General features: G+C 26.0%; 1 protein-coding gene and 1 long non-coding RNA gene across 7 annotated transcripts; one reads left to right on the plus strand and one right to left on the minus strand.

The window, feature by feature from the left end:
• Positions 1–5,366: 5,366 nt before the first annotated feature.
• LOC112717076 (B3 domain-containing transcription factor VRN1) lies at positions 5,367–7,348 on the plus strand. Its single transcript, XM_025769179.3, has 4 exons — positions 5,367–5,626; positions 6,045–6,588; positions 6,689–6,774; positions 6,872–7,348. The coding sequence occupies exons 1-4, from the start codon at positions 5,528–5,530 to the stop codon at positions 7,115–7,117; spliced, it is 975 nt and encodes a 324-aa protein (XP_025624964.1). The 5' UTR covers positions 5,367–5,527; the 3' UTR covers positions 7,118–7,348.
• On the minus strand, positions 5,951–16,928 carry LOC112717077 (uncharacterized). 6 transcript variants are annotated; one of them, XR_011867008.1, is made up of 11 exons: positions 16,411–16,928; positions 16,036–16,293; positions 15,722–15,860; positions 15,574–15,636; positions 14,839–14,941; positions 14,616–14,709; positions 13,118–13,201; positions 12,452–12,718; positions 11,392–11,540; positions 6,684–10,638; positions 6,140–6,417 (listed from the first exon to the last, which is right to left on the minus strand). It is a non-coding gene; the product is annotated as an uncharacterized lncRNA (long non-coding RNA). The 6 variants fall into 6 exon arrangements; XR_003160564.3 differs by having other exon boundaries at positions 5,951–6,417; positions 6,684–11,540; positions 15,598–15,636; positions 15,732–15,860; XR_003160565.3 differs by having other exon boundaries at positions 5,951–6,417; positions 6,684–11,540; positions 15,598–15,636.
• Positions 16,929–25,633: the final 8,705 nt, after the last annotated feature.

A 25,633-nucleotide genomic window follows, 5' to 3' on the forward strand; every position in this document is an offset into this window, starting at 1 on the left:
CACAATTTTATATGAAACGTAAAAACTTATTTGTCATTTTGGGTTTTTTTTATATATTATAATAGATAATAGATAATAGATTATAAATAGGATAAAGTATTAAATTGGTAGTCAAAAATTCAAATTAGACCCATAGGTAGTTTGTTAAAGGTTTAATTACTCTATCAGTCCTTATATTTATTCATTTATTAAATTTTCAATCAGATTCTTATATTTTTTTAATTGAGTTCTTATATTATATCAGATTTTGTAATTAAGTTTCTGTCGTGACAAAAACATTAAAATTAAGAGAATATAATAAATATGCGTAACACTTAATTGAATATTTTGTATAGTTTAATAGAATATTCTGTTAATTCTAATGAATTATAACTTAAATGGCATAGTCTCTTCATACTCAATTAAGAGGTTGCGGATTCGAGTCTTTTATCTTTGATAAAAAAAATACTTAATTACAAAATCTAATATGATATAAAATTCAATTAAAAAAATATATAAATCTAATTAAAAATTTAATAAAATTATAAAGATCGACAAAATATATAGTAAAAATTTTATAAAAAAAGAGTTAGTCACTTTTTAAAAAAATATGATATTCTTTTGTTGTTTCTTAACGTTTTTAAATATTAGTTATTTTAGTTCGTGATATAAATGTTTTGGTACCATTTAATTGACATTACCTAAGAAATATTGTGGGGATTTGCTAAATCTAGGGTATGCCAACTCAAGTCTTCAGATTATAATGATCAAAATTGAATTGAATCTCTGGTCTAATCAAATTTTAAGACCGTTTTAACTTGAAAATAAATAAAAACTAGTTAAAATAAGTGAAAATCGATCAAATTAAGTGAATGATTAATCTCTACATATAAGTATTTTGTGCTTACAAATTTTATAAGTTTGAAGAGAACGAAAATCACTAAATGCGCTATTTATGTTATATGCCTCCTTAACAGACTTTTAAATTAATTCAAATCAATTAACACGCAAATATATAACTTCTATTTTTTAAAAGATTGCATTTCTTTTTTCGAATTTTTTACAAAATTTGTTGGATCTCCTTCTTGTTTCGTTTTTTTTTTCGATTTTCATAATTTCTGAAATCAAACTTTGAAATTGTTTTGAAAATAATAAAACTTCAGAAATGCACCCAAACGATTACAGAAATACACCTAAACGGTTATAGAAAGGATTACAAAAATACACCCAAACGATTACAGAAATACATCTAAAGAATTACAGAAATACACCTAAAGAATTTAAGAAATACACCCAAAACATGGGGAAGATAGTATATTTCTTCTTAAAATCTTTTAATGTTTTGCTGGTTAAGGATGAGAAAGAACAGTAAAACTTAAATAATGTTTCTTCTCTTTTTTCTGGTGAATTTTTATAAAAATTTGTATCTTTTCTTCTTAATTTCTTCTTCTATTCGTGAGAAGTTGGAACGTGTCTTCAGAATCGTAATTTATTTTAGTTGTCGCTTGAATACAATTTGTATTTTGATTGAGGAATAAGAGGAATAATGCGTCATAATAAGTGCGTTAGACTTATATAACTTGTAAATTCAAAAAACTTGTATATATAACAAATCTCTTAAGTAAAATTCGATAACAATCGGTTCAATCTAATAATACATATGACATAAGAAATGCTAATAATGCATGTTACAGATGTTAAATCTTAACCATCACTCTTATGTAGAAAAAATTAAACTTATAAAGACTATACTCAAAATGAAAGGTTAGGATTTACTGTAAATTATTTTTAAATAAAAAATTATTAAAACAGACATCAATTTAAATATTTTTTATACTATTTTATCATCTTAATTTAAATACTTAAATAAATTTTATTAATTAATTTTATAATAAAACTAATATTTATTTACTATATTAAAATAACATATAAAAATTAACAAAATATATTTTATTAGTTATGAATAATTTTTTATTTAATTTATCTTTTTAAATAAGATCATAATCTATATTATAAAAAATTATAATAAAATATAATATTCGAGTATTATAATTATAAATTTTACAAAATTGAATAAAAAATAAAAAATTTTAACCAAAACAAAAATATTTAAAATAAATAACAGTAAATGAAAAAAAATTAATATGAACAAACAAACAATAAGAATGGCAAAATAATAATAATAATATACATGAAAAATCAGAATACTAACAAAAATAATATAAAAATTATTTATTATATAAATAAAATAAATACAATAAAAAATAAAAATATGAAAGAGAGTATTATAAATTTTATAACGTCAAACAAAAATAATATTATCTAATTTTTTTAGTATTACCAGTGCTCTTTTAATTTAGTATTATTTTAAATTATAAATTTTTATTATTTATGATTCTATTGTTACTTATAAATAATTTTTCATTTACAAAATTTTAATAATAAATATAGTATATAATAATTACAATTATAAATTTTACAGAAACAAATAAAAATTAAATTTTTTATACAAAACAAATATACAGTACATCAAAAAATAGAAAAAAAACTCATACAGATGAGAAACAATAAAAGTTTCATAAAACTAATAATATATATCATATGAACAAAAAATATAAAAATTAAAATACGAAAGAAAATACTAAAAATAATAAAATATTAAAATATTAATCTTGTCCGTGATTGAAATAAATCTAAAATATTTTGATGAAAAAAAAAAAGTTAAAACGAAAAATTAAAAAAAATTACTGTGAAGCCATGAAGATAATAATTACTAGTATTTTTTTATAGAATAAAATGAATAAAAAAATTATTTAATTTTTTAACAGTAACCATCAATATACAATTATACATGCAGAAACAACAAATTTTAATTTCGTATAAACGTGATATTCAAAAGCAGAATCACTTCTGTATTCAAAAAAATAAAAAATTAACAAAAATAAAAATAAAATGTTTAAAAAGATTCAAATACACTTCTCTTATTTTCAACACATTTATCAAACACACCAGCATTTATTGACTAAATAGTAAATATAGTCATATAGATTTACTGATTCCTACACATAGAAAAGTGAACCTCTTTGGAAAAGAGAATACATAGATTAATTAGATTCTACCTACTTTTAAGTTTTGACTCGCATTTATTGTACATGGCAGTGGAAACAGCATTATTTATCAAGTGATTACTCACATGAAGATTTTTTTTGCGTGAAAATGAATTGAAAATTATTAAATAATTCATATAATATATATTAAATCTAAACTATTATCTTTACTTAAAAATATTTTTATATAAATAGTCGCCTTACTTATAACCATAAACCACTATATTATTTTCTGTCTTATTTTGGAGTCCAATGACATTATTCCATGTACTATGCTTAGTGGTCCTATCATTTTATTCTTCTTTATAGCATTGTGGCCAACAAGAAATTTCAGAGCATTGTTATACGTTAAAAATATTATATGCATACCAGCTTTATCATTTCAGAGATAGAAGCGACACTGTTGAAGGCTTGAAGCTGATTCAGAGGTGAATTATTGATTAGAGGAAAGGGTGGATTCCATTCCATACCAACTTCACATGTTACTTAAAAGTACGATCTTACCCTTAAGAAATTAGCATTGTCATTATTTTGTTCGAGATTCTTTAATGTGAATTTTGTTTATCTAAATTACTTAAGAATGAAAATAGAAAAAAGTGGAATTTAACATTTAAATACATACAAAAAATATTATTTTATATTTTATATTTTTTTTGTCTAAAGTATTTAAAAATAAAAAAAACGTAAGACTTAATTATATTTAAAATTTAAGCGTATAAAAAGAGTCTTATTTTATTCATTTTTAATTTTTTGTTTAAATTACTTAAAAGTAAATATAAAAAAGAGTAAAATATAATTTCCATCTTTAATGTTTGTGATAAGTCCTAAAGTTGTCTTTAACGTTTTAATCGTCTTATTTAAGTCACTAATGTTTTAAATTTGGCTCAATGCCGTTAACAACTTAAATAGAACGAAAACGTTGGGGACAAAAACGATACACAAAAATAAATTTTAATTTTATCTTTCAATAATATCAATTTTTTACTGTATATAATATTCAATTATTTTTTAATCACATCTAAGTAATTACACTTAATCACATTACTTTCATTCTAAATAATTTTTTTATATTTTTATATTAACTTATAACTTTAAGTGTAAAATTATAAAAGAATAAATTTATTTAGAATAAAAATAATATTATTAAATGTAATTTACTTAAACGTGATTAAAAAATAATTGAATATTATGAAGTAGGAGTGTTCAAATCCAAACCGATCCAAATTAAACTGCTCATCATCCAATTCAATCTACACCGAAAACTGATTAAAACCGCACTAATTCGGATTTGATTGGATTCTGTTTTTTTCAAACCGCTGGATCGGATCGGATTTTGGATATACTTTTCATAACCGATCCAATCTAACCAAACCGCACAATGTGCTATAATATTATTATTTTATTATTATATTTACAATTATACGTATAATATGTTCAATTTTTTATACATTTTTATATTATTCATGTATTATTATTATTTAATAAATATTTTATATTCAAGATGTTATTTATTTATTTATTTTAACTAACCTATAATTTTATTTCTATTGTTATATTATTGTTGGCTTTTTAATATATTGTTGAGACTTGTTATGTCATTGTTGATTATTTAAAATTTGATTTTGAGACTTGTTATTTGTATTTAATTTTTTAATTTATAAAACCGCAAATCCAATCCCGTCAAAACCGCTTGAAATTAGATCGGATCGGGTCGGATTTAAAAAAAAAACATCCAATCCAAATGGCACCACAAGTAAAATTAGTATTCGGATCGGATGAATTTTTAACTCAAAACCAATCCAAACCGCACTGCGAACACCCCTACTATGTACAGAAAAAATTGATATTATTAAAGGATAAAACCAAAATTTATTTCTATGTTTCGTTTTTGTCCCAAACGTTTTTGTCCTATTTAAGTCCCTAACGTTTTAAAATCGTCTCAATTTTGTCTCGCCGTCAATTCTATTAACGAATCCCTAACGGCAGAATAACATTGAGTCAATTTTAAAATATTTGGGACCTTTAAAACTTATCCCAAATGTTAGAAACAAAACCGATACTATAAAAAGTCTTAATTTTTTTATTTTTTTTTATCTAAATTACTTAAAAATAAAAATAAAAAAGAGTAAAACTCAAAATTAAGTCTGAAATTTAAGTGCATAAAAGGAATTTTATCTTCTTCTTACTTAGAATTATGTCTAAAATTTAAGTATTTTTAAATTTTTGTCTAAATTATTTAAAAAAAATAATAAAAAAATAAGACTCAAAGTCTGAACTTGAGAGAGGAACTTATTTTGTTCTTACCCAAGATTGTGTCTGAAATTCAGACGTACAAAAGATCCTTATTTTGGTTTTTTTCAGATGCTGTCTTCTTAGTTAGAGAGATCCACTGAAGAAGAAGAACATCCATGGCTGTAATTCTGTGAACAAGAAGAGCATCCATGGCTTCCTCTAGCTTCCAAAAAAACAAGCATCCTCTTTTCACTGTGATCCGTTTCTTCAAGATTATTCTCAGAAAAAGCCTTGATGATGGATATCTTGTGAGAATTTCCTTCCCTTCCTGTCCTCTTTTTTTTTCTTTCACTTTTTTTTTGTTTAACAAATACAAAATTTTTCATTTGTACTTCTTGTGTTTCACTATTTTTGTCAAATTTTCCATGCCAGGTAACAACAACACACATGCATGGTTTCTTTTCTTACCAGCATAGTATATGCTCCTCAATATTTATGCTTTTTAGTTGAGTTTTTTATTGTTAGCTAGTTAGTTAGTTAGTTAGTTAGAGCAGTAACTGAATCAACAAAGCTGCTGTTAGGAAAGGATAATTCTTAGAAGGTTGTTAACATGTTGAGTGATACAAATAGAGTGAATGGAATCAATTTCTGTTTATCTTGCCAGTTTTGTGTTAGATTGAGTTTTGATAATTATGGTTACCAACAACAGTTTCATTGACATTGCAGAAAATACCAACCAAGTTCAGTAGGAAACATGGTAATAATATGCCAAATCCAGTGTATCTGAAGCCTCCAGATGGCACTCAATGGAAAATACATTGGACTAATAATGGTGATGAGATTCTGTTTCAAAAGGGTTGGAAAGAGTTTGCTACATTTTACACTTTGGATAATGGTCATTTGTTGTGGTTCAAGTACAATGGAACTTCTAACATCAAAGTAAACATATTCGACATGAGTGGCCTCGAAATTGAGTATACTTCCAATGGCCGAATCGGTGATGATAACTTGGTTGAGACTTTGGAGGAACCGCCGCCACGAAGGGGCCGAGGCCGGCCAAAGAAGAAAGTGATAGCAGAACCAAAGCAATCATGTCCTTCTACAAGTAAAAAAATGAAAAGAGCCATCAAAACTAAAGACATGGATAAAAGCCCCAATACACAAAACTTGAAGCAGCATGTCAAGATCAAGATTGAAGAAGATAGTCAATCTGAAGAGACAGCAGATATTAAGCAGCCAATAGTTCAATGTGCCAGACCAGATATAGATGGTCTGTTTCATGATCTCATCATTCTTTCATTTTTTTTATTCTACTGATTTTGTTTAACTTTTCATATTTTCTTTGTGGCTAAAATGCATAAATACCTTAGTTATTAGAGAAGCAAGGAAGTTCAAGTCGAAAAATCCTTCTTTCGTGATAAAGATTAGGCAAAAGCACCAAGCAGGATCACCAGCAGTAAGTTGATTCATTTATCTATGTGCAAACTTTGTATGTCATGCAAAATTGAGGCTGTTGTGAACCATGATGATGAATTATTCTGATATGATTGCAGAGTCTTCCAGTTTGCTTCTTCAGAATGTACTTCGAGAACACGAAGCAGTCTGCAACTCTACATGTTGGAAAGAAGCAGTGGCATGCAACATTGATCTATTATCCATATAAGAAGAGTGCCATTATCTCTAATTGGCGCTTGTTCGTTAAAGAAAATAACATAAAAGCCGGAGATGTTTGCATCTTTGAGCTCATTAACAGACAAGATCCAGAGCTTAAGGTTCATATTCGTCGAAGCCATGATTAGCGAATGACAATGCTTGTGTTGCAGATCAATGGTGTATGTTCAGGGATCAAGAGTTTTCATCACACCTAAATGGTTGCATTGAAGTGATATCTCCTTACTACCATAACTAGAAATGTATCAGTGATCAATGCAGAAACAACACATATGGAATTAGAGACTGTTGGTAGTATAAGATGTTATTTGGACAAAGTACCTAATCAAAAGTTATCCAACTACTTATTTTCAAAGCAATTATGGTTTGAATCCTATTTCACTCATTCTCCCTCATTTATCATACTTATTGGTTTTTAGAAAGTTACTAATTATTTGCAGAGTTGCAGTAATTACATAAAAAAATCCAATGTAAATAACTTTTAATGAGTGTATAACTTTTTTTAATTCATTGTATTGGACTAATTGATAAAAGTTCATTTCGCTTAGTTTATGTAAGATATACTTGCATACTCATAAGTTCTGTCAAATTTTATGTGAATATGTCCATTACAATACACAATCTTGTGTATGAAATAAGATCCATAGGTACTTTTCTAATTTCTGGTTTATAGTGAGAACAACACTGCAACAATTACCTAAAATGCTTCACAACTTTCATATAAAAAAATTACAAATTTAATAAATATCAATGTTTATATATAAAAGTATATTAATTAAAATCGAAAAATAGCAATAAAATCTTTTTAAAAATTTTAAGATAATTTCTTACTACACGCTATTTAATCTTTTCAAAATATAGACTACATTGAGTGATTTTTTGTATAATATTCATAAGAGGTTAAAAATTATAAATGCCCCTTTTTATAACAAAAAATCATGAAATTTAATATCCCACACTAATTTTATGTTATTTCACAAATTACTATAACCAATCCATTTTATATGTATAAAATACCAATATTGATATTTGATACAAAATGAATGAGACCTCAAATAGAAAAGCACTTGAAATCATTATAATTGCATTTCATTGATTGACCATACAAAGATAATTAAGGTATATTATCACTTCTACTTCCATAACAAAAAAAATTAGTCTAAAATCTAATACGTTTGTCTATTAATTATTTTAATCATTTTAAATTCTAAAAATTTATTATTCATGCAAACGTTTTTTATTAAATTAAAATGTCAAAATTTTTAATTATTATAGAAAAAAATTATTCTAAAATTTAAAATACTACAAATCATCAAATTATGTTCACATATAAAACACTCAATTGATTTTTCTTTAAAAAACTCATTTGCCTATAAATTAGTAATAAAATATATGATTGACTTTCTCTAACAATAACTGAAATATTTTACATAACATACTAAAAATACCAGTAGAAAAATATATAATGATCAAAACCAAATTCTCATGGCCTCCACATTTAAAATGACACCAAAACAGAAAATTTATTCATTCAATAAAACCATGGCCTTCACATTTAACATGATTTATCAGCATCTCAACAGAAGTTATATGACTTGTTGCTTAACTGAAATCAATTGAAAATGAAGTTATGAAAATAATCTTGACTTTTGGTCTGTAAATACTTTCATGGAAAAAAAAAAGTCAGAGTTATCCTCAACCTTCTATTATTTTTATAGGTCCAATAACAAATACAAAACTATAACCTGTCTTTGGTGAGCATAACATATATATCCTAAATTTCTAAGTTACCATTTCCTAGTTCATGCTTTTAGGGCTAAAATTACTTTAATTGGAATGATTCAACTTTAAAGTAATACAATGAAATAATAAAACTCAAAACACTTTAAAAGTAATAACAACAAAGAGCACAGAACGTCTCCAAAAAACCAAAATAAATAAATAAATAAATACACACTTCTATGAAGTAAGATAAGCAAAAAGCATTTATCTAAGACCCTTTATTAACAGTATGAGAAATATAGGAGATTATCCTACATGCTAAGAGACTGTCTGCTTTTCTATCGTTAAAGAAGCAAATTCTCATTTCTTAGAATTGATCCTCTTACTCATTTGCTAGAATTTTTGTCTTTGCTGCTGCTACTGCTAAAAAGACATAATATTAATATATAGAGATTTATATAAGTAAAAAAAAATTGATGTCGAAAACCCTTAGAAAATGAGTATATTTATGTCTAAAATCCCAAATTTAATCAAATAGATATAACATCTTTCTAAGATGAACTATGAAATGCATTTTAAGGTTGAAAATACCACAAATTTTTTTAATCTCATGTCAAGTGTACTTTTGAGGGACCAAATTCTTAATCTGATCTTTAAGTAACTTAATAATCTTCTTATAACGAAAAGCACACAAAAAACAAATATAGAAATTTTGATGGTCCATTAAACTTGAAAGCTTTTCAAAAAATAGAATCACCAAAACAAAATTATTAGTAAAAAATTTCATCACAAAATAGTAACAATTCATAATAGTAGAAAATTTGAATCCTGCATCAAATTGATTCAAAAACAGCATTAATATCATAATTAAAAAAGAAAAAAAAAACAGAATAGGTGAAAAACAGAGGAATAAATCCATCAACGAAGAAAGCATCATTTTCTTGGGTAAGTCCTTGATATCTTACCTAATATTTACCTCTAATATTTTATAAAATTCAGTAAAACATATTTTATTATAATGAGCACAAATTTTACAAACTGCCTCTTCCTTTGGAATATTAGTCATAGTCATAGCATTCTCAATGGCTAAAAAGAGAAGAACAAAAGTGAGGATGCATTAGGAGTTTAAAACATCAAACAAAGCTAAAATTAAACACTTATTTTTTGCCTTCTCTTTCTCAAGAACTAAAAATCCAAGAAATGTATCTGAAAAATTATCCAACCACCCAAGAAAATGGATTTGCAAATTTAATAAAAAATCCAAAAAATGTATCAATAGCCTGAAATTGCCGCATATAGACAATAGAACAACTCAATGCACAAATGTTATCATGAAACAACAGAGCAATTAAAATGATAAGGAATATGTAAGCTTCCCAATAAGAAAAAAATAAACCAATAAGTATTAATAAAATCTGCAGTAAAAGATATCATCGATCGAAGATGAAAGCATGGAATTTGAAAAAGCAAAATTCATAATTAGCCTAAGATAAAGATAAAAAGAAAGATAAATTACCATGTAAATTGGAGTTTCACGTCCTACTTCAATAGTAAAAGTCATTGCAATGGGAATATCTATTTTAATAGGTCATAAATCAAATCTCTATATGTCAATGATAGATTAGATGACTAAAAATTACATGAAATACCTTGTATGGACAGGCCTTTGACAGAGCAAAAAAATGCAACAAACACAATAGAACATGACTTAATTCGCATTTCTTACAAAATGCAAAAATATTTCTTACTATAAAAAAGATATAAAGAGGATGGTGCCTAGTAACCACAGCTTCTTAAAAGGAATTTTATATTTACATGTAACAGCATATATATACATATTTGAATTAACTTTTCAACACAAAGACAAACCTCAATCAGCTCCGCAAAAATACTAAATGTCAGTGACATGGCATTTTCATCATAGAATCTGCTAGAGAAAAGAAATTTGTGATATAAACATTTCTATCAATATCAAACACCAAACCTATAAACTGAAATAAGTATAGATCAAATAAGGCAATGATCAGAGACCAAAATCCCAATAAGAAATTATGCTTCAACATAGTTACTTGGCTACCACCTAGTAACAGAAATTTTCAGCTTCAATTATATTTTTTAAACAAAGTAAAATAAATAGAAAATAAAACACAAAACAATGAATATCAGCAAAATGAAACAAATGATTAATTATGTCATCCTGAAAACAAACCAAAAGCAATAGCGAAAAGCTAAATTAGAATAGCAATACCATTTCAAGCAAAAATTAAGACATTGACTAAATAAAAGATCTATAACATAATCTAGACATAAAGCAAGATGAAAAAAAAATATAAGGGAAAAAATATTTTCAAAGAACAATTGCAGCACAAATATTATTTAATTAATTCCAAAACTAAAAAGTAAAACCAGCAAATAATATGAATTAAGAGGAATATTCCAACTCATAAAAGTGGCAGTCAAATGACAATGACATACTTCTGTGTTATGATAAAATTATAATAACGAATGGATTCAACATTTAAATTCTTAGTAATAACCTCATCCAACGTTGATATCGGAAGTCATTTCTTTACTTTGTAATCACTAAACAATAGATCCACCTCATTTTCTAATGGTAAGAAGTTTTGGATTCTCATGTTGCAAATAAAATAGGATTAGTTGTTGCTATTGTAGCACTTACTGTCAGTGTTGGATAATTTATCACTTCATGCTCTATATATTATAAAGCTTCAATGCATCATTTAGAAGTAAATATCAAACCCGCAAAAACTGCAAACAGCAGCTAGAATCATCCACATTGGTATTCTCCAAATGCTCTTCTAAATTCTTCTGTTAGAAAAGAAATTTTATAATATGAGATAAAAGAATTAATGGATTAGGTTCATTTTCACTCCAACTTAAACTGGTAAAATAAAAACACACCTTTAGGCAAGAGGTGCCAAAAAGGATATGCCTCATAGAATACATAGCTTGGCAACAATTAGCTTTTATTTTTCCTTTTCAATTCTGTCTAGTTTAGACCTTTTAGAATAAAAAAGAAATATTGACAGAAGAAATACTTGAATGTTTACAACTATCGATGAGAACAAATGAGAATAAATCAAAGAATACTTTTCAAAGGAACCATGGACAACTTCAATGAGAAAAGAACCAAAGAAGGACTTTTACTAATAATATTGTCAAAAGTAATAATATTGTCAAAAGTAATTGCTATAAAAATTGTTTCGTAAAATATGAAAAGAACAAAAAAAAGACTTTTACTGTTGGCAATCCTAGGAGTGGAAATGGAATTGTCCTTTTCTCGAGATTTTAAATGAAATTGTTTTTAAATTTTTTAAAAGAAAAAACAAAATAGTTCATCAAAATTGTATGAGAAGACACACAACATATGTAAGAAAGAAACAAACTATAATATAAAATTAGAGCAAACAAAGGCATAAATCAAATCAAAGAAGCCCAACAAATCACCACAGAAAATTTCTAAAGTCAAATCCTTTTCCTCAAATCGAAATAAAGAATACACGACCTTACCCTAATTCAAAACTAATGAAACACAAATTATCAACACATATATTAAATCAGAAATTTGAACAAATGAAAAATCATGTTTAAATTTTAAAAAACCAAGAAGAAACAAACGCCAATGCAACAACTTCTAGATTAACAAAGAATAAAGGACAAAATGGGAAACAAAACCAACTCAAATATATATCAAAAACTTCATAGCTTACGTGACTGACCTGGTTGTGATGAATAGCAGGCACAACCATGGGTGCCGGCCGCAATGCAGTCACGGCAGTGGCAGGATCAGAGACAGCAATGAACAGGAGTCGCCACTTGAAGCTTCAGCTGCCACCACAGCAACAGCAGCCTTTGGAGGATGACTTGGCTTCCTCTTCGAGCTAGGAGGATGCCCTATCCGACACAGCATAGCAACAACTGGGCCCAACTCATATACTTAGAATATATATACTTTAGTTTCATTGCACCGCATCCGTGTCCACCACCTTCATCACGTAGAAGCACCCGGTGGAATGAGAGAAACAAAATGAAGGAATGAGAGCATGGAGAATTTTCAAATGATATATTCAAAAGCTCTTTTGGGAAATTTTACGCTCAGCTAATTTCAAATTTCAAAAGTTAAATCTAGACAACATAAGCATTAAGGCCAAAAGGATGAAGAAGTTTCATGTCAGTAGAAAATGCCCCATTACTCTCCATAGAAAACAAAAAAAAAAATGTTAGTATCCAACTTCAGCAAGACAAAAAAATAATACCAATATTCATTGAACATTTCAATTCATTTTGAATTCCAGTTATCATTCCATTGGAATTATAGAACTTCTGATTACCTACCTATATTCACAAATATTTTATTTGTATTCAAATAAAATAAAATAAAATACCTCCTTGGTGAGCTGCCCATTTTCTTCCCCTTTCTCTCCAACTCCAAACTAAGCCCCAAAACCTTGACATCCCACCTTAAGATACTGTCAATAAGAGAAGCCTTAAGACAAACTTTCAAGTAACTATCTTCTACTTGCTATCACTATCATTGCTAAAAGAAAAATATATCTAAATCCCCAATTGCAACATGGATGTCAACAACCCAAGCAATTTGAGATAATAATGTGAATCTTGGTTATAGTTTTAGCAAAACATATCAACTGCAAGTAAAACTCTTTATAGGATGAATCTAATACTTGCTTTGAATTGGTTCTTTTTGGAAGGTTGTGTAAATATAACATAAAATAGAAATAGTTGAAAAATAACAAAACACAAATTATCAGCACATTGAAAATTATGTTTAAATTTTAAGAAACTAATTAAGGAAGAGAGGCCAATGCAACAACTTATATAAATAGACCAATGAAAAAAATCAGGTAATTCCAAAAACAAAAATTAAAGCCAGCAAATATTTACTCTTCTTTTTATCTGTTATATTATTTGAGTACTATTTATTACAAATGCCAAATAATAATAAATAGATTAAAGTTTCTTCTCCAAAGTTGCAAAATTGTCCAGGCATCCATTAGAATTTGGAATGTTATTCTTGCTCATGGCTACTTTCCATTCTCTCAATTATAGGTGTGGCTGAATAGAATTAAAGTTTAGATATAAATTTTCAACAAAAACATAACCAAGCACACACATCAAACCTACCATGTGCCTAGAAGAAATCAGATAATCATGAGAAAACAAAATGTAAATTACACACCACCACCCAATTTTAAGCCAATCAATTTTGAAAATAAACCAAAAATCTTTCAAATAAACAGGATTACTTATAAATTGCCAATATTACATCATGCAGTCATATCTCAAGCTCAATTAAAAAAATACCAAACTTGAAAATATTGGCTGGATGCAAAGAGAGACCCACACTTCAAGACCCATAAAATATCAAGGAATATAGATCAATGCATAGTTGTTCATCACTGTAAATGCATTACATGCTTGACTAAGCAATGGCTCCCTATACAATTGTAGTATTAACCATAACTGTTTTTAGTTCTTATCGATGCTTTTAAATGATGAAGTATGTATTCTTAAAGACATATACTTAGTGAGATAATCGTTAAGCTTCAATTACATTTTTATAACAAACAAAAATAGATAAAAATAATGAACAACAAAAGGAAACAAATTATTAGTTATACCATCATGAAAACAAACCAAACCATGAAAAAATAGTAAAAAGTGAATTAAAATGACAAAAATAATTCAGAAACCACCTCACCTGTCAAAAAGAATATCATCCACAATGAAGATAGTCACAATTCTAAGCTAAGAAAATAAATTTTATTTTGCATATATTTTACATTTTAATTATATTTAGAACAAACAATTCAACCCCTCAAACATTTAGTGAAAAAAAAATAAATTTAACTATGGAGAACATACCTTCCTGAAATTAGTTATATTTGCCCCTCCTCTACGTAACACTTTGCTAACAGCAGTAGATGGGACCATCTCCATAGTTTATAAGGGAGGCAAGCTGAGTTTAAATGAAGATCCAATAACATGAGTTGAAACAGAATTAATCAGATTAACATAGAAAGGGGAGTAAAGTAGTTGTAAAGTATAAGAATGTATATATATAACATCGATAAAATTATATACTAACCCTTCATATAGCTTGTAGTCATACAAAGAGTGACACAGATGCTAAACTAAATTTCTTTTTCTGAGCCAAGCCTTGGCCTCTTGCTCCACTCTATTTCCTTATCCTAAAAATAAGGATGATAGCTAAGAATTAAACTAAAAATCTCTAAATCTTCAAGCTATGTTAAATAAACGAACACTTAAGGGACAATATCAAAATACAAATACCAATACTAATATTAAAACACCCAACTTACTATCATGCATCTCATCTTAGTATATAAATATGTATGTCGTACTCTGTATGTTATTATCTTACAAAATTTAGTATGTTATTATCTCACTTTTCCTTGTCAACTTATGGGAAGCACATGTAAATCTGAAACAAATTTAAAGAAATAAAAAAGCAAAAAATTTAAAAATAAAAAATAGATCCAAAATATTTTACATAAGTGCTTTTTATTATGAATTTGCATATAGAATTTCAAACAAACAATGGAATCCAAGTTTAGATTTACAAATGTTTAGAAGACAAAAGAGTAATACCTCATCTTGTTTAACTATTAAACAAAAAAGGCCAAAAAATACGTAATCAGTTACCACAATTACAGGATTGAAGCAATCACTTTTTTGAACAAAATGCCCAACATTATAACTAACACTCACCAATTTAATCAAGGGCATTAATAAGGAAAGAATTTTTATTTTTCCTATTATATATTAGAAAAAATACATATTTACATATGACAAAAATAACCTGATCATCACCACCAGGCCTCACCACGCTTTCATTAAACTCCCAAGCACAATTTTCTTCTTCCTTTATTTTCCCAGAACAAAACAATATTTAGAATGAAATCATCAATTAAAATTTGAATAAAACAAAGAAAACCAAAGATATATACCTCTTCTCACCTTCAGAAAGTGGCTTTTTCTTTGGTGTTGCAAGGTCTTGTCTAGTTCATTCACAACTATATTCACTGACAACAGCAAAATTTAGTGAATTTCCTAAACATGATTTTAGCTCCTAATTACCTGCTACCACTGCAAACAAAAAAAAATAACATAAATTTTCTAAATGTGTTGTAATTTTTCAGATATATGAAAACACAGCCTTCTGGTAAAGTTTAAAGATCAAGGAAATACTTCCTCAGTTTCATTGATTTCATAGAAACACAATGATTTTGTGTGGCTATTCTAACTTTTAAAAGTGAATTACCTCTGTAATACCGCCCAAGATAGGATATCAAAGCTCTCAGTTTTCATCACCGGTGTCATCAATTTGCTGCTAAGATTCTAGTCCCAAAATGATTGTTTTTTTCTTGGCCACTTCTGATGCTTTGAGATAGTGACTTTAAACCACCAAAAGCTTGTCTCTTTTGCTCCACTCCTTTGTTGCATCATTTCATAGGTGTCATTGGCGAGGATAGGAGGCTAGCTCCACCATTGCCGACGTCGACATCTCGTAATCTCTCTTCTTCAAGTGCGGCACGCCATTTTGAAGATATTAACATGAAAAGCCATATTCAACTTCAATTAGCGTTTTCAACCAGTCAAACAATAAAATAAAGTATGTCCGAGTGAGAGAACTAACCATTCTTCATTCGCAACATCCACCGGCGAAAAAATAGCTGCGACACCGTCCCACGGAGGACGTAGCTCTACGGATCGAACAGCGACCGTGGACTCTATCACCGCCGTCGCCTCATTCCTCTTCTTTTCTCTGTAAACTTAGCTTCCTTCTCTGTGACCGTCACTGTCATCCTCGCCACCCTCTTCTCCTTCTTCCTTCGACTTTTCTTTTTTCACCGTCGTTTTCTTCATCTCTACAAAGTCGCTGGAGGAAGTCTTTCCCTTGCCAGCGCCAACTACTCCCTCTACCAAGACTTGCTGCTCTGTCTCTCATCTTCTCTTTGCGTTTAACAATTTTTTTGGTCTTCTCTTCGCGTTTAATGTATATATATGAGGATAAGAATAAGCTGAAAAATGATTTTGAATTTGAAGTTAAATCAAACTCCCGCTCAATTACCTTATTCAAATGAACCATGTACTGCTCTCCTATTATATATAGAGAGAAGAGATTTTTTAATTTTTTGTCTAAATTAAAAGTGAGATTCAGAATTATGTATAAAATTTAGATGCATAAAAGGAACCTTATTTTGTTTTTGTTTTTTTCAATTTTTTGTCTACATTAAAAGTGGACTCATAAATTATGTCAGAAATTTAGGTACATAGAAAGAAACCTTATTTTGATCTTTTTTATAGAGATCCATTGATTGGTTCATGTGAACATGAAGAACATTTACGGTTATGGCTTCCTCTAGCTTCTAAGAAAAGTAAGTATTATCTAGTTTCATTTAATGGGTTTAATGAATTATGAAAATGATACTGTCACTCATTATTAATACCATATAACAATATCACTTCAAAAATAATATTCAATGTAAATTTTAATTTTAAATGAGTTTAGTTATCCTATACGTCAAAAGTGATATCTAAAAAATATTTCATTAGAGTTAGATAACTAAAGAATTATTTCTGAAATTTAAAAATATTTAAAGAATCTTATTTTATTTTTATTTTTTTGTCTAAATTACTTAAAAGATAGAAATAAAAAAAAGTGGGGCTCAATATAAAATTTAATTAGGCGCATAGAAACTAAGAAACCTTATTTTATTTTTTTCAATTTTTTTATCTAAATTAAATGTAAAATTCAGAATAATGTATGAAATCTAAGTACATAGAAAGAACCTTATTTGATTCTTTTTTATATACTGTTCTTTTATTAGAGATATCCACTAATTATTCCCTATAAAAAAGAAGAACATTTATGATTATAGTTTTCGCTGTCTTTCAAAAAAATAAGTATTATATAATTTTATTTAATAAGTTTAATGGATTATAAAAATGATATGATCTCTTGTTATTGATACTATATACCAGTATCATTTCAAAAATAATATACAGTGTAAATTTTAATTTTAAATAAGTTTAGTTATTGTATAGGTCAAAAGTGATACTTAAAAAATATTTCATTAGAGTTATAGAACTCAAGAATTATTTTTGAAATTTAGATATAATCAAAGAATCTTATTTTCATTTTTTTTTTCAAATTACTTAAAGGGTAAAAATAGAAAAAAGTGAAACTCTGTGAAATTTAGACGCACAGAAAGAATTTTATTTTGTTCTTTTTCATATGTTGTCTTCTTATTAGAAATATCCACTAGTTCTTTTGTACAAGAACATTCTTAACTATGACTTCCTCTAACTTCGAAAAAAAAAAGCATCATCTAGCTTTATTTCCGAAATATTAAGCACATTTAAAGAATCTTATTTTTAAATTTATTTTTTATTTTTTGTCCTAATTACTTAAAAGGTAGAAATAAAAAAAATGATTCCGCATATAATTTAGGCACATAACTACATAATAGAGAACCTTTTTATTTTCAATTTTTTTGTCTAAATTAAATGTGGGACTCAAAAATTATGTTTGAAATTTTGGCGCATAGAAAGAACCTTATTTTATTCTTTTTTAACTATAGTCTTCTTAATAGAGGTATTCACTTATTCTTTGTGAATAAGAAGAGCATTCATAGCTATGGTTTTCTCTAGCTTCCAAAAATAGTATCATCTAACTTTATTTAATAGGTTTAATGGATTATGAAAATAATATGGTATACCACATATTAGTATCACTTAAAAAATAATATCCAGCACAAGTTTTAATTTTAAATGAGTTCAGTTATTGTATAGGTCAAAAGTGATACCTAAAAAATATTTTATTAAAGTTATAAAAGTCAAGAATCAACAAATCTTATTTTCGTTTTTATCAATTTTTGTACAAATTACTTAAAAGGTAGAAATAGAAAAAAATATGAATCAGTATGAAATTTAGGCACTAATAAGAAACCTTATTTTGTTCTTGTTTTTTAATTTTGTCTAAATTAATTGTGAAATCCAAAAACTATGCCTGAAATTTATGTGCATAAAAGGAATTTTATTTTGTTCTTTTTTATATATTGTATTTTTATTAGCTAGAGATATCTACTAATTTTTTGTGAACAAAAAGAACATTCATAGCTATGATTTTTTGCTAGTTTAAAAAAAAATAAGTATCATCTAGCTTTATTTAATAGGTTTAATAAATTATGAAAATGATACATTCTCTCGTTACTGGTACCACATACAAGTATCACTTAACAAATGATATCCAATGCAAGTTTTAATTTTAAATGAGTTTAGTCACTGTATAAGTAAAAAATGATACTTAAAAAAATTATATTAGAGTTATGAAACTCAAGAATTATGTCTGAAATTTAGGCACATTTAGCGAATCTTTTTTTCTTTTACCTTCTGTCTAAATTACTTAAAAGATAAAAATAGAAAAAAGTGAGACTCGGTATGAAATTTAGACACATAATAGGAAATCTTATTTTTTTTTCTTTTTAATTTTGTCTAAATTAAATGTAAAATCAAAAAATTATACCTGAAATCTATGCGTACAGAAAGAACCATATTTTCTTCTTTTTCTTATGTTGTATTCTTATCAGAGATGTTCGCTGATTCTTTGTGAATAAGAAGAACATTCATGGCTATGACTTTTTCTAACTTCAAATAAATAAATAAATAAACATTATCTAACTTTAATTAATAGGTTTAATGAATTATGAAAATGATACAGTCTCTCGTTATTAATACTTATCAGTATCACTTAAAAAATGATATTTAATACAAGTTTTAATTTTAGATAAGTTTAGCTATTGAACAATAGGTCAAAAGTGATATCTAAAAAATATTTTATTAGAGTTATAGAATTCAAGAATTATGTCTGAAATTTAGGCACATTCAATGAATTTTGTTTTAATTTTTATAATTTTTTTATTTAAATTACTCAAAAAGTAAAAATAGGAAAAAATAAGACTCAATATAAAATTTAGGCACATAACAGGAACTTTATTTTATTCTTTTTTTAAATTAAATGTGGGATTCAAAAATTATGCCTGAAATCTAGGCGCGTACAAAGACATTATTTTGTCCTTTTTTATATGTTGTCTACTTATTAGAGATATTCACTTATTCTCTCTTAACAAGAACATTATTCTTTGCTATGACTTTTTCTAGCTTCCAAAAAAAATAAGCATCATCTAACTTTATTTAGGGTCTGTTTGGAAAACTTCAAAAGTAATTTTTTTGAACTTTTGACTTATGAAAAGTAGTAGTATTAAAGTTTGGTGCAAGTTTCAAAACCAAATTGCAGCTTTCTAAGAAACTATTTAAGAGCTTATAGAGAAGTTAAAAAAATGACTTCTCTCATAATACTACTATTTTTTTATCACATTTCTATAAAATAAGTACTTTTAAAACTAAAAATTCAAATACAAAATAACTTATTTATAAGCTACTTTTAATATAACAATTTATTATTTAAGATATTTTTTTAAAAGGAGCTTAATTAAGCTATTTATCTAAATTGAGCCTAAATAGGTTTAATTGATTATGAAAATGATACAATTTTTCGTTACTGATACCACATATCAGCATCACTTTAAAAATAATTTCTCATGCTAGTTTTAATTTTAAACGAGTTTAGTTATCATATAGGTCAAAAGTGATATCTAAAAAATATTTCAATAGAATTATAAAATTTAAGAATTGTGTATGAAATTTAGGCACATTCAAATAATTTTATTTTGATTCTTATCCTTTTTTGTTCAAATTACTTAAAATGTAAAAATAGAAAAAAATTAAACTTAGCACATAATAGAAAATTTAATTTTGTTCTTTTTAATCTTTTATTTAAATTAAATATAAAATCTCAAAATTATTACTAAAATCTATACGTATAGAAAGAACTTTATTTTGTTCTTTTTTATATATTGTCTTCTTATTTAAGATATCCATTGATTTTTTGTGAACAAGAAGAACATTCATGGCTATGACTTTTTCTAGTTTGGAAAAAAAAATCATCATCTAAGTTTATTTAATAGATTTAATGAATTATGAAAATGATACGGTCTCTCTTACAGACACCAAACCAGTATCACTTGAAAAAAATATTTAATGCAAGTTTTAATTTTTATTGAGTCTAGTTACTTTAGAGGTAAAAAAATGATACATAAAAAGTATTTTATTAGAGTTATAGAATTCAAGAATTATATCTGAAATTTAGGCACATTCAACAAATCTTATTTTGATTTTTATTATTTTTTATTTAAATTACTTAAAAAGTAGAAATAAAAAAAAATTGGACTCAATATAAAATTTAGACAAAAAACAAAAATCTTATTTTTTTGTCTAAATTAAATATGCGATTCAAAAATTATATCTGAAATCTAGGTTGTGAACAAGAAAATCATTCTTAGCTATAACTTTTTCTAGCTTCCAAAAAAATAAGCATCATCTAACTTTATTTAATAGGTTTTTGGATTACGAAAATGATACAATTTTTTTGTTACTGATACCACATACTAGTATTACTTTAAAAATATTTCTCATGCAAGTTTTAAATGCAAGTTTTAATTTTAAATGAGTTTAGTTACTGTATAGATCAAAAGTGATATATAAAAAATATTTTATTATAGTTATAAAACTTAGGAATTATATATGAAATTCAGACACATTCAAAAAAATCTTATTTTGATTTTTATTCTTTTTTGTTTAAATTACTTAAAATGTAAATATAGAAAAAAATAAAATTCGATATGAAATTCAAGCATGTAATAGGGAATTTAATTTTGGTCCCTTCAAATTTTTCTTTAAATTAAATATAAAATCCAAAAATTATGCCTGAAATTTATGAAAAGAACTTTATTTTTCTTATTTAAGATATCCACTAGTTCTTTGTGAACAAGAAGAATATTCATAACTATAGATTCCTCTAACTTTCAAAGGAACAAGAATTTTCTTTCCACTATGATCCGTTTCTTTAAGATTGTTCTCAGAAAAAGTCTTGATGATGGATATCTTGTGAGAATTTTCTTCTCTTCCCTTCCTATCCTCTTTATCTTTTACTGTTTTTATTTTACACATACAAAAATTTTTCATATATACTTATTATGTTTCACTATTTTTGTCATATTTTCCATGTGACGTAACAACCACACACATGCATAGTTTCTTTTCTTACCAGCATAATATGCTCCTCAATATTTATGCTTTTTTAGTTTTGAATTTTTTATTGTTAGTTAGTTAGAGTAGTAACTGAATCAACAAAAATGCTATTAAGGAAGGATAATTCTTAATAGGAGTATTCATGGATCAGATCCAATTCGCATATCCACAATATTTATCCAAATTCGATCCAAAAATTACAGATATAGTCCGATCTGTAAGACTATCGGATCGGATCAGATCATATCCGCATACTAATCGATCGGATTGCAGATTTTATGTAGATATTCGCATATCCGATCCACATATCTGCGTATCTGCAAAAAATAAAGAAATAAATAAATATTCTTTATATATTTTATTTCAACTAATAATTATCATATATATTGTATTATTTTAATTTATTATTTATAAAATGTATCTTTAATATTATTTTAAGAGTAAACATATTTAAAAGAATAGAAAAAATAAATTTTATGGATATTTTTTTAATAAAATAATATTTTAAAAATATTTTGTATTTTTGCAGATATATCCGATATCTGATCTGATCCGATCCACAAATTTTATTGATGTTTTGTGCGGATCAAATCGGATCCAAACTTAAAAACTGCGGAAATTGGATCCGATCTGATCCGATTCGCGTTCAGCCCTAATTCTTAGAAGGTTATTAAGAGGTTGAGTGATACAAATAGAGTGATACCACATACAGTATCACTTTAAAAATAATTTCTCATGCTAGTTTTAATTTCAGATGAGTTTAGTTATCATATAGGTCAAAAGTAATATCTAAAAAATATTTCATTAGAATTATAAAACTTAAGACTTGTGTATAAAATTTAGGCACATTCAAAGAATTTTATTTTGATTCTTATCTTTTTTGTTCAAATGAAACTCAGCACATAATAGGAAACTTAATTTTGTTCTTTTCAATCTTTTATTTAAATTAAATATAAAATCTCGAAATTATGACTGAAATCTATACATATAGAAAGAACTTTATTTTGTTCTTTTTTATATGTTGTCTTCTTATTTAAGATATGCACTGATTTTTTGTGAATAAGAAGAACATTTATGGCTATGACTTTTTCTAATTTTGAAAAAAAATCAGCATCTAAGTTTATTTAACAGGTTTAATGAATTATGAAAATGATACAGTCTCTCTTACAGACACCAAACCAGTATCACTTAAAAAAATATTTAATGCAAGTTTTAATTTTTATTGAGTTTAGTTACTTTAGAGGTAAAAAATGATACATAAAAAGTATTTTATTAGAGTTATAGAATTCAAGAATTATATCTGAAATTTAGGCACATTCAACAAATTTTATTTTAATTTTTATCATTTTTTATTCAAATTACTTAAAAAGTAGAAATAGAAAAAAATTGGATTCAATATGAAATTTAGGCACAAAACAGAAACCTTATTTTGTTCTTTTTTAATTTTTTGTCTAAATTAAATGTGTGATTCAAAAATTTTGCTTGAAATCTAGGTTGTGAACAAGAAAATCATTATTGGTTATAACTTTTTCTAGGTTCCAAAAAAAAAAGCATAGTCTAACTTTATTTAATAGGTTTAATTGATTACGAAAATGATACAATTTTTTTGTTACTGATACCACATACTAGTATTACTTTAAAAATATTTCTCATGCAAGTTTTAATTTTAAATGAGTTTAGTTACTGTATAGATCAAACGTGATATATAAAAAATATTTTATTATAGATATAAAACTTAGGAATTATATATGAAATTTAGACACATTTAAAAAAATCTTATTTTGATTTTTATTTTTTTTTTGTTCAAATTACTTAAAATATAAAAATAGAAAAAAATAAAATTCGATATAAAATTTAGGCACGTAATAGAAAATTTAATTTTGTTCCTTTCAAATTTTTATTTAAATTAAATATAAAATCCAAAAATTATGTCTAAAATTTATGAAAAGAACTTTGTTCTTCTTATTTAAGATATCCACTGATTCTTTGTGAACAAGAAGAATATCTATAATTATGGAATTCTCTAACTTTCAAAGAAACAAGAATTCTCTGTCCACTGTGATCCATTTCTTTAAAATTATTATCAGAAAAAGCCTTGATGATGGATATCTTGTGAGAATTTTCTTCTCTTTCCTTCCTATCCTCTTTATCTTTTACTATTTTTATTTTACACATTCAAAATTTTTTCATGTATACTTCTTGTGTTTCACTATTTTTGTCATATTTTTTATGTGATGTAACAACCACACACATGTATGGTTTCTTTTATTTCCAGCATAATATGCTCTTCAATATTTATGCTTTTTTAGTTTTGAACTTTTTAGTTACGTTAGTTAGAATAGTAACTGAATCAACAAAACTACTGTTAGGGAAGGATAATTCTTAGTAGGGTATTCATGGATCAGATTCGATCCGCATATTCACAATATTTATTCGAATTCGATCCGAAAATTGCGTATATAAATCCGATCTGCAAGACTATCGGATCGGATCGGATCAGATCCGCATACTAATCGATCCGATTGCGGATTTTGTGTAGATATTCGCATATCCGATCCATATATCCGCGTATCTGCCAAAATAAAGAAATAAATAAATATTCTTTATATATTTTATTTCAACTAATAATTATCATATATGTTGTATTATTTTAATTTATTATTTATAAAATGTATCTTTAATATTATTTTAAGAGTAAACATATTTAAAAGAATAGAAAAATAAATTTATTGATTTTTTTAATAAAAATAATATTTTAAAAATATTTTGTGTTTTGCGGATATATCCGATATTCGATCTGATCCGATCCGCAAATTTTATTGATCTTTTGTGCAGATCAGATCGGATCCAAACTTAAAAACTGCAGAGATTAGACCCGATCTGATCCGTGTTCACCCCTAATTCTTAGAAGGTTGTTAAGAGGTTGAGTGATACAAATAGAGTGATACCACATATCAGTATCACTTTAAAAATATATTCTCATGCTAGTTTTAATTTTAAATGAGTTTAGTTATCACATAGGTCAAAAGTGATATCTAAAAAATATTTCATTAGAATTATGAAACTTAAGAATTGTGTATAAAATTTTGGCACATTCAAAGAATTTTATTTTAATTCTTATCCTTTTTTATTCAAATTACTTAAAATATAAAAATGGAAAAAAAGAAACTCAGCACATAATAGGAAACTTAATTTTATTCTTTTCAATCTTTTATTTAAATTAAATGTAAAATCTCGAAATTATGACTGAAATATATGCATATAGAAAGAATTTTATTTTGTTCTTTTTTATATGTTGTCTTTTTATTTAAGATATCCACTGATTTTTTGTGAACAAGAAGAACATTCATAGCTATGACTTTTTCTAGTTTCGAAAAAAAATCATCATCTATGTTTATTTAATAGATTTAATGAATTATGAAAATGATACGATCTCTCTTACAGATACCAAACCAGTATCACTTAAAAAAAATATTTAATGTAAGTTTTAATTTTTATTGAGTTTAGTTACTTTAGAGGTAAAAAATGATACATAAAAAATATTTTATTAGAGTTCTAGAATTCAAGAGTTATATCTGAAATTTAGGCACATTCAACAAATTTTATTTTGATTTTTATCATTTTTTATTCAAATTACTTAAAAAGTAGAAATAAAAAAAATTGGACTCAATATAAAATTTAGGCACAAAACAGAAACTTTATTTTGT

The sequence above is a fragment of the Arachis hypogaea genome, chromosome 10 (genome assembly GCF_003086295.3).
Source record: "Arachis hypogaea cultivar Tifrunner chromosome 10, arahy.Tifrunner.gnm2.J5K5, whole genome shotgun sequence".
NCBI classification, from domain to species: domain Eukaryota; kingdom Viridiplantae; phylum Streptophyta; class Magnoliopsida; order Fabales; family Fabaceae; genus Arachis; species Arachis hypogaea.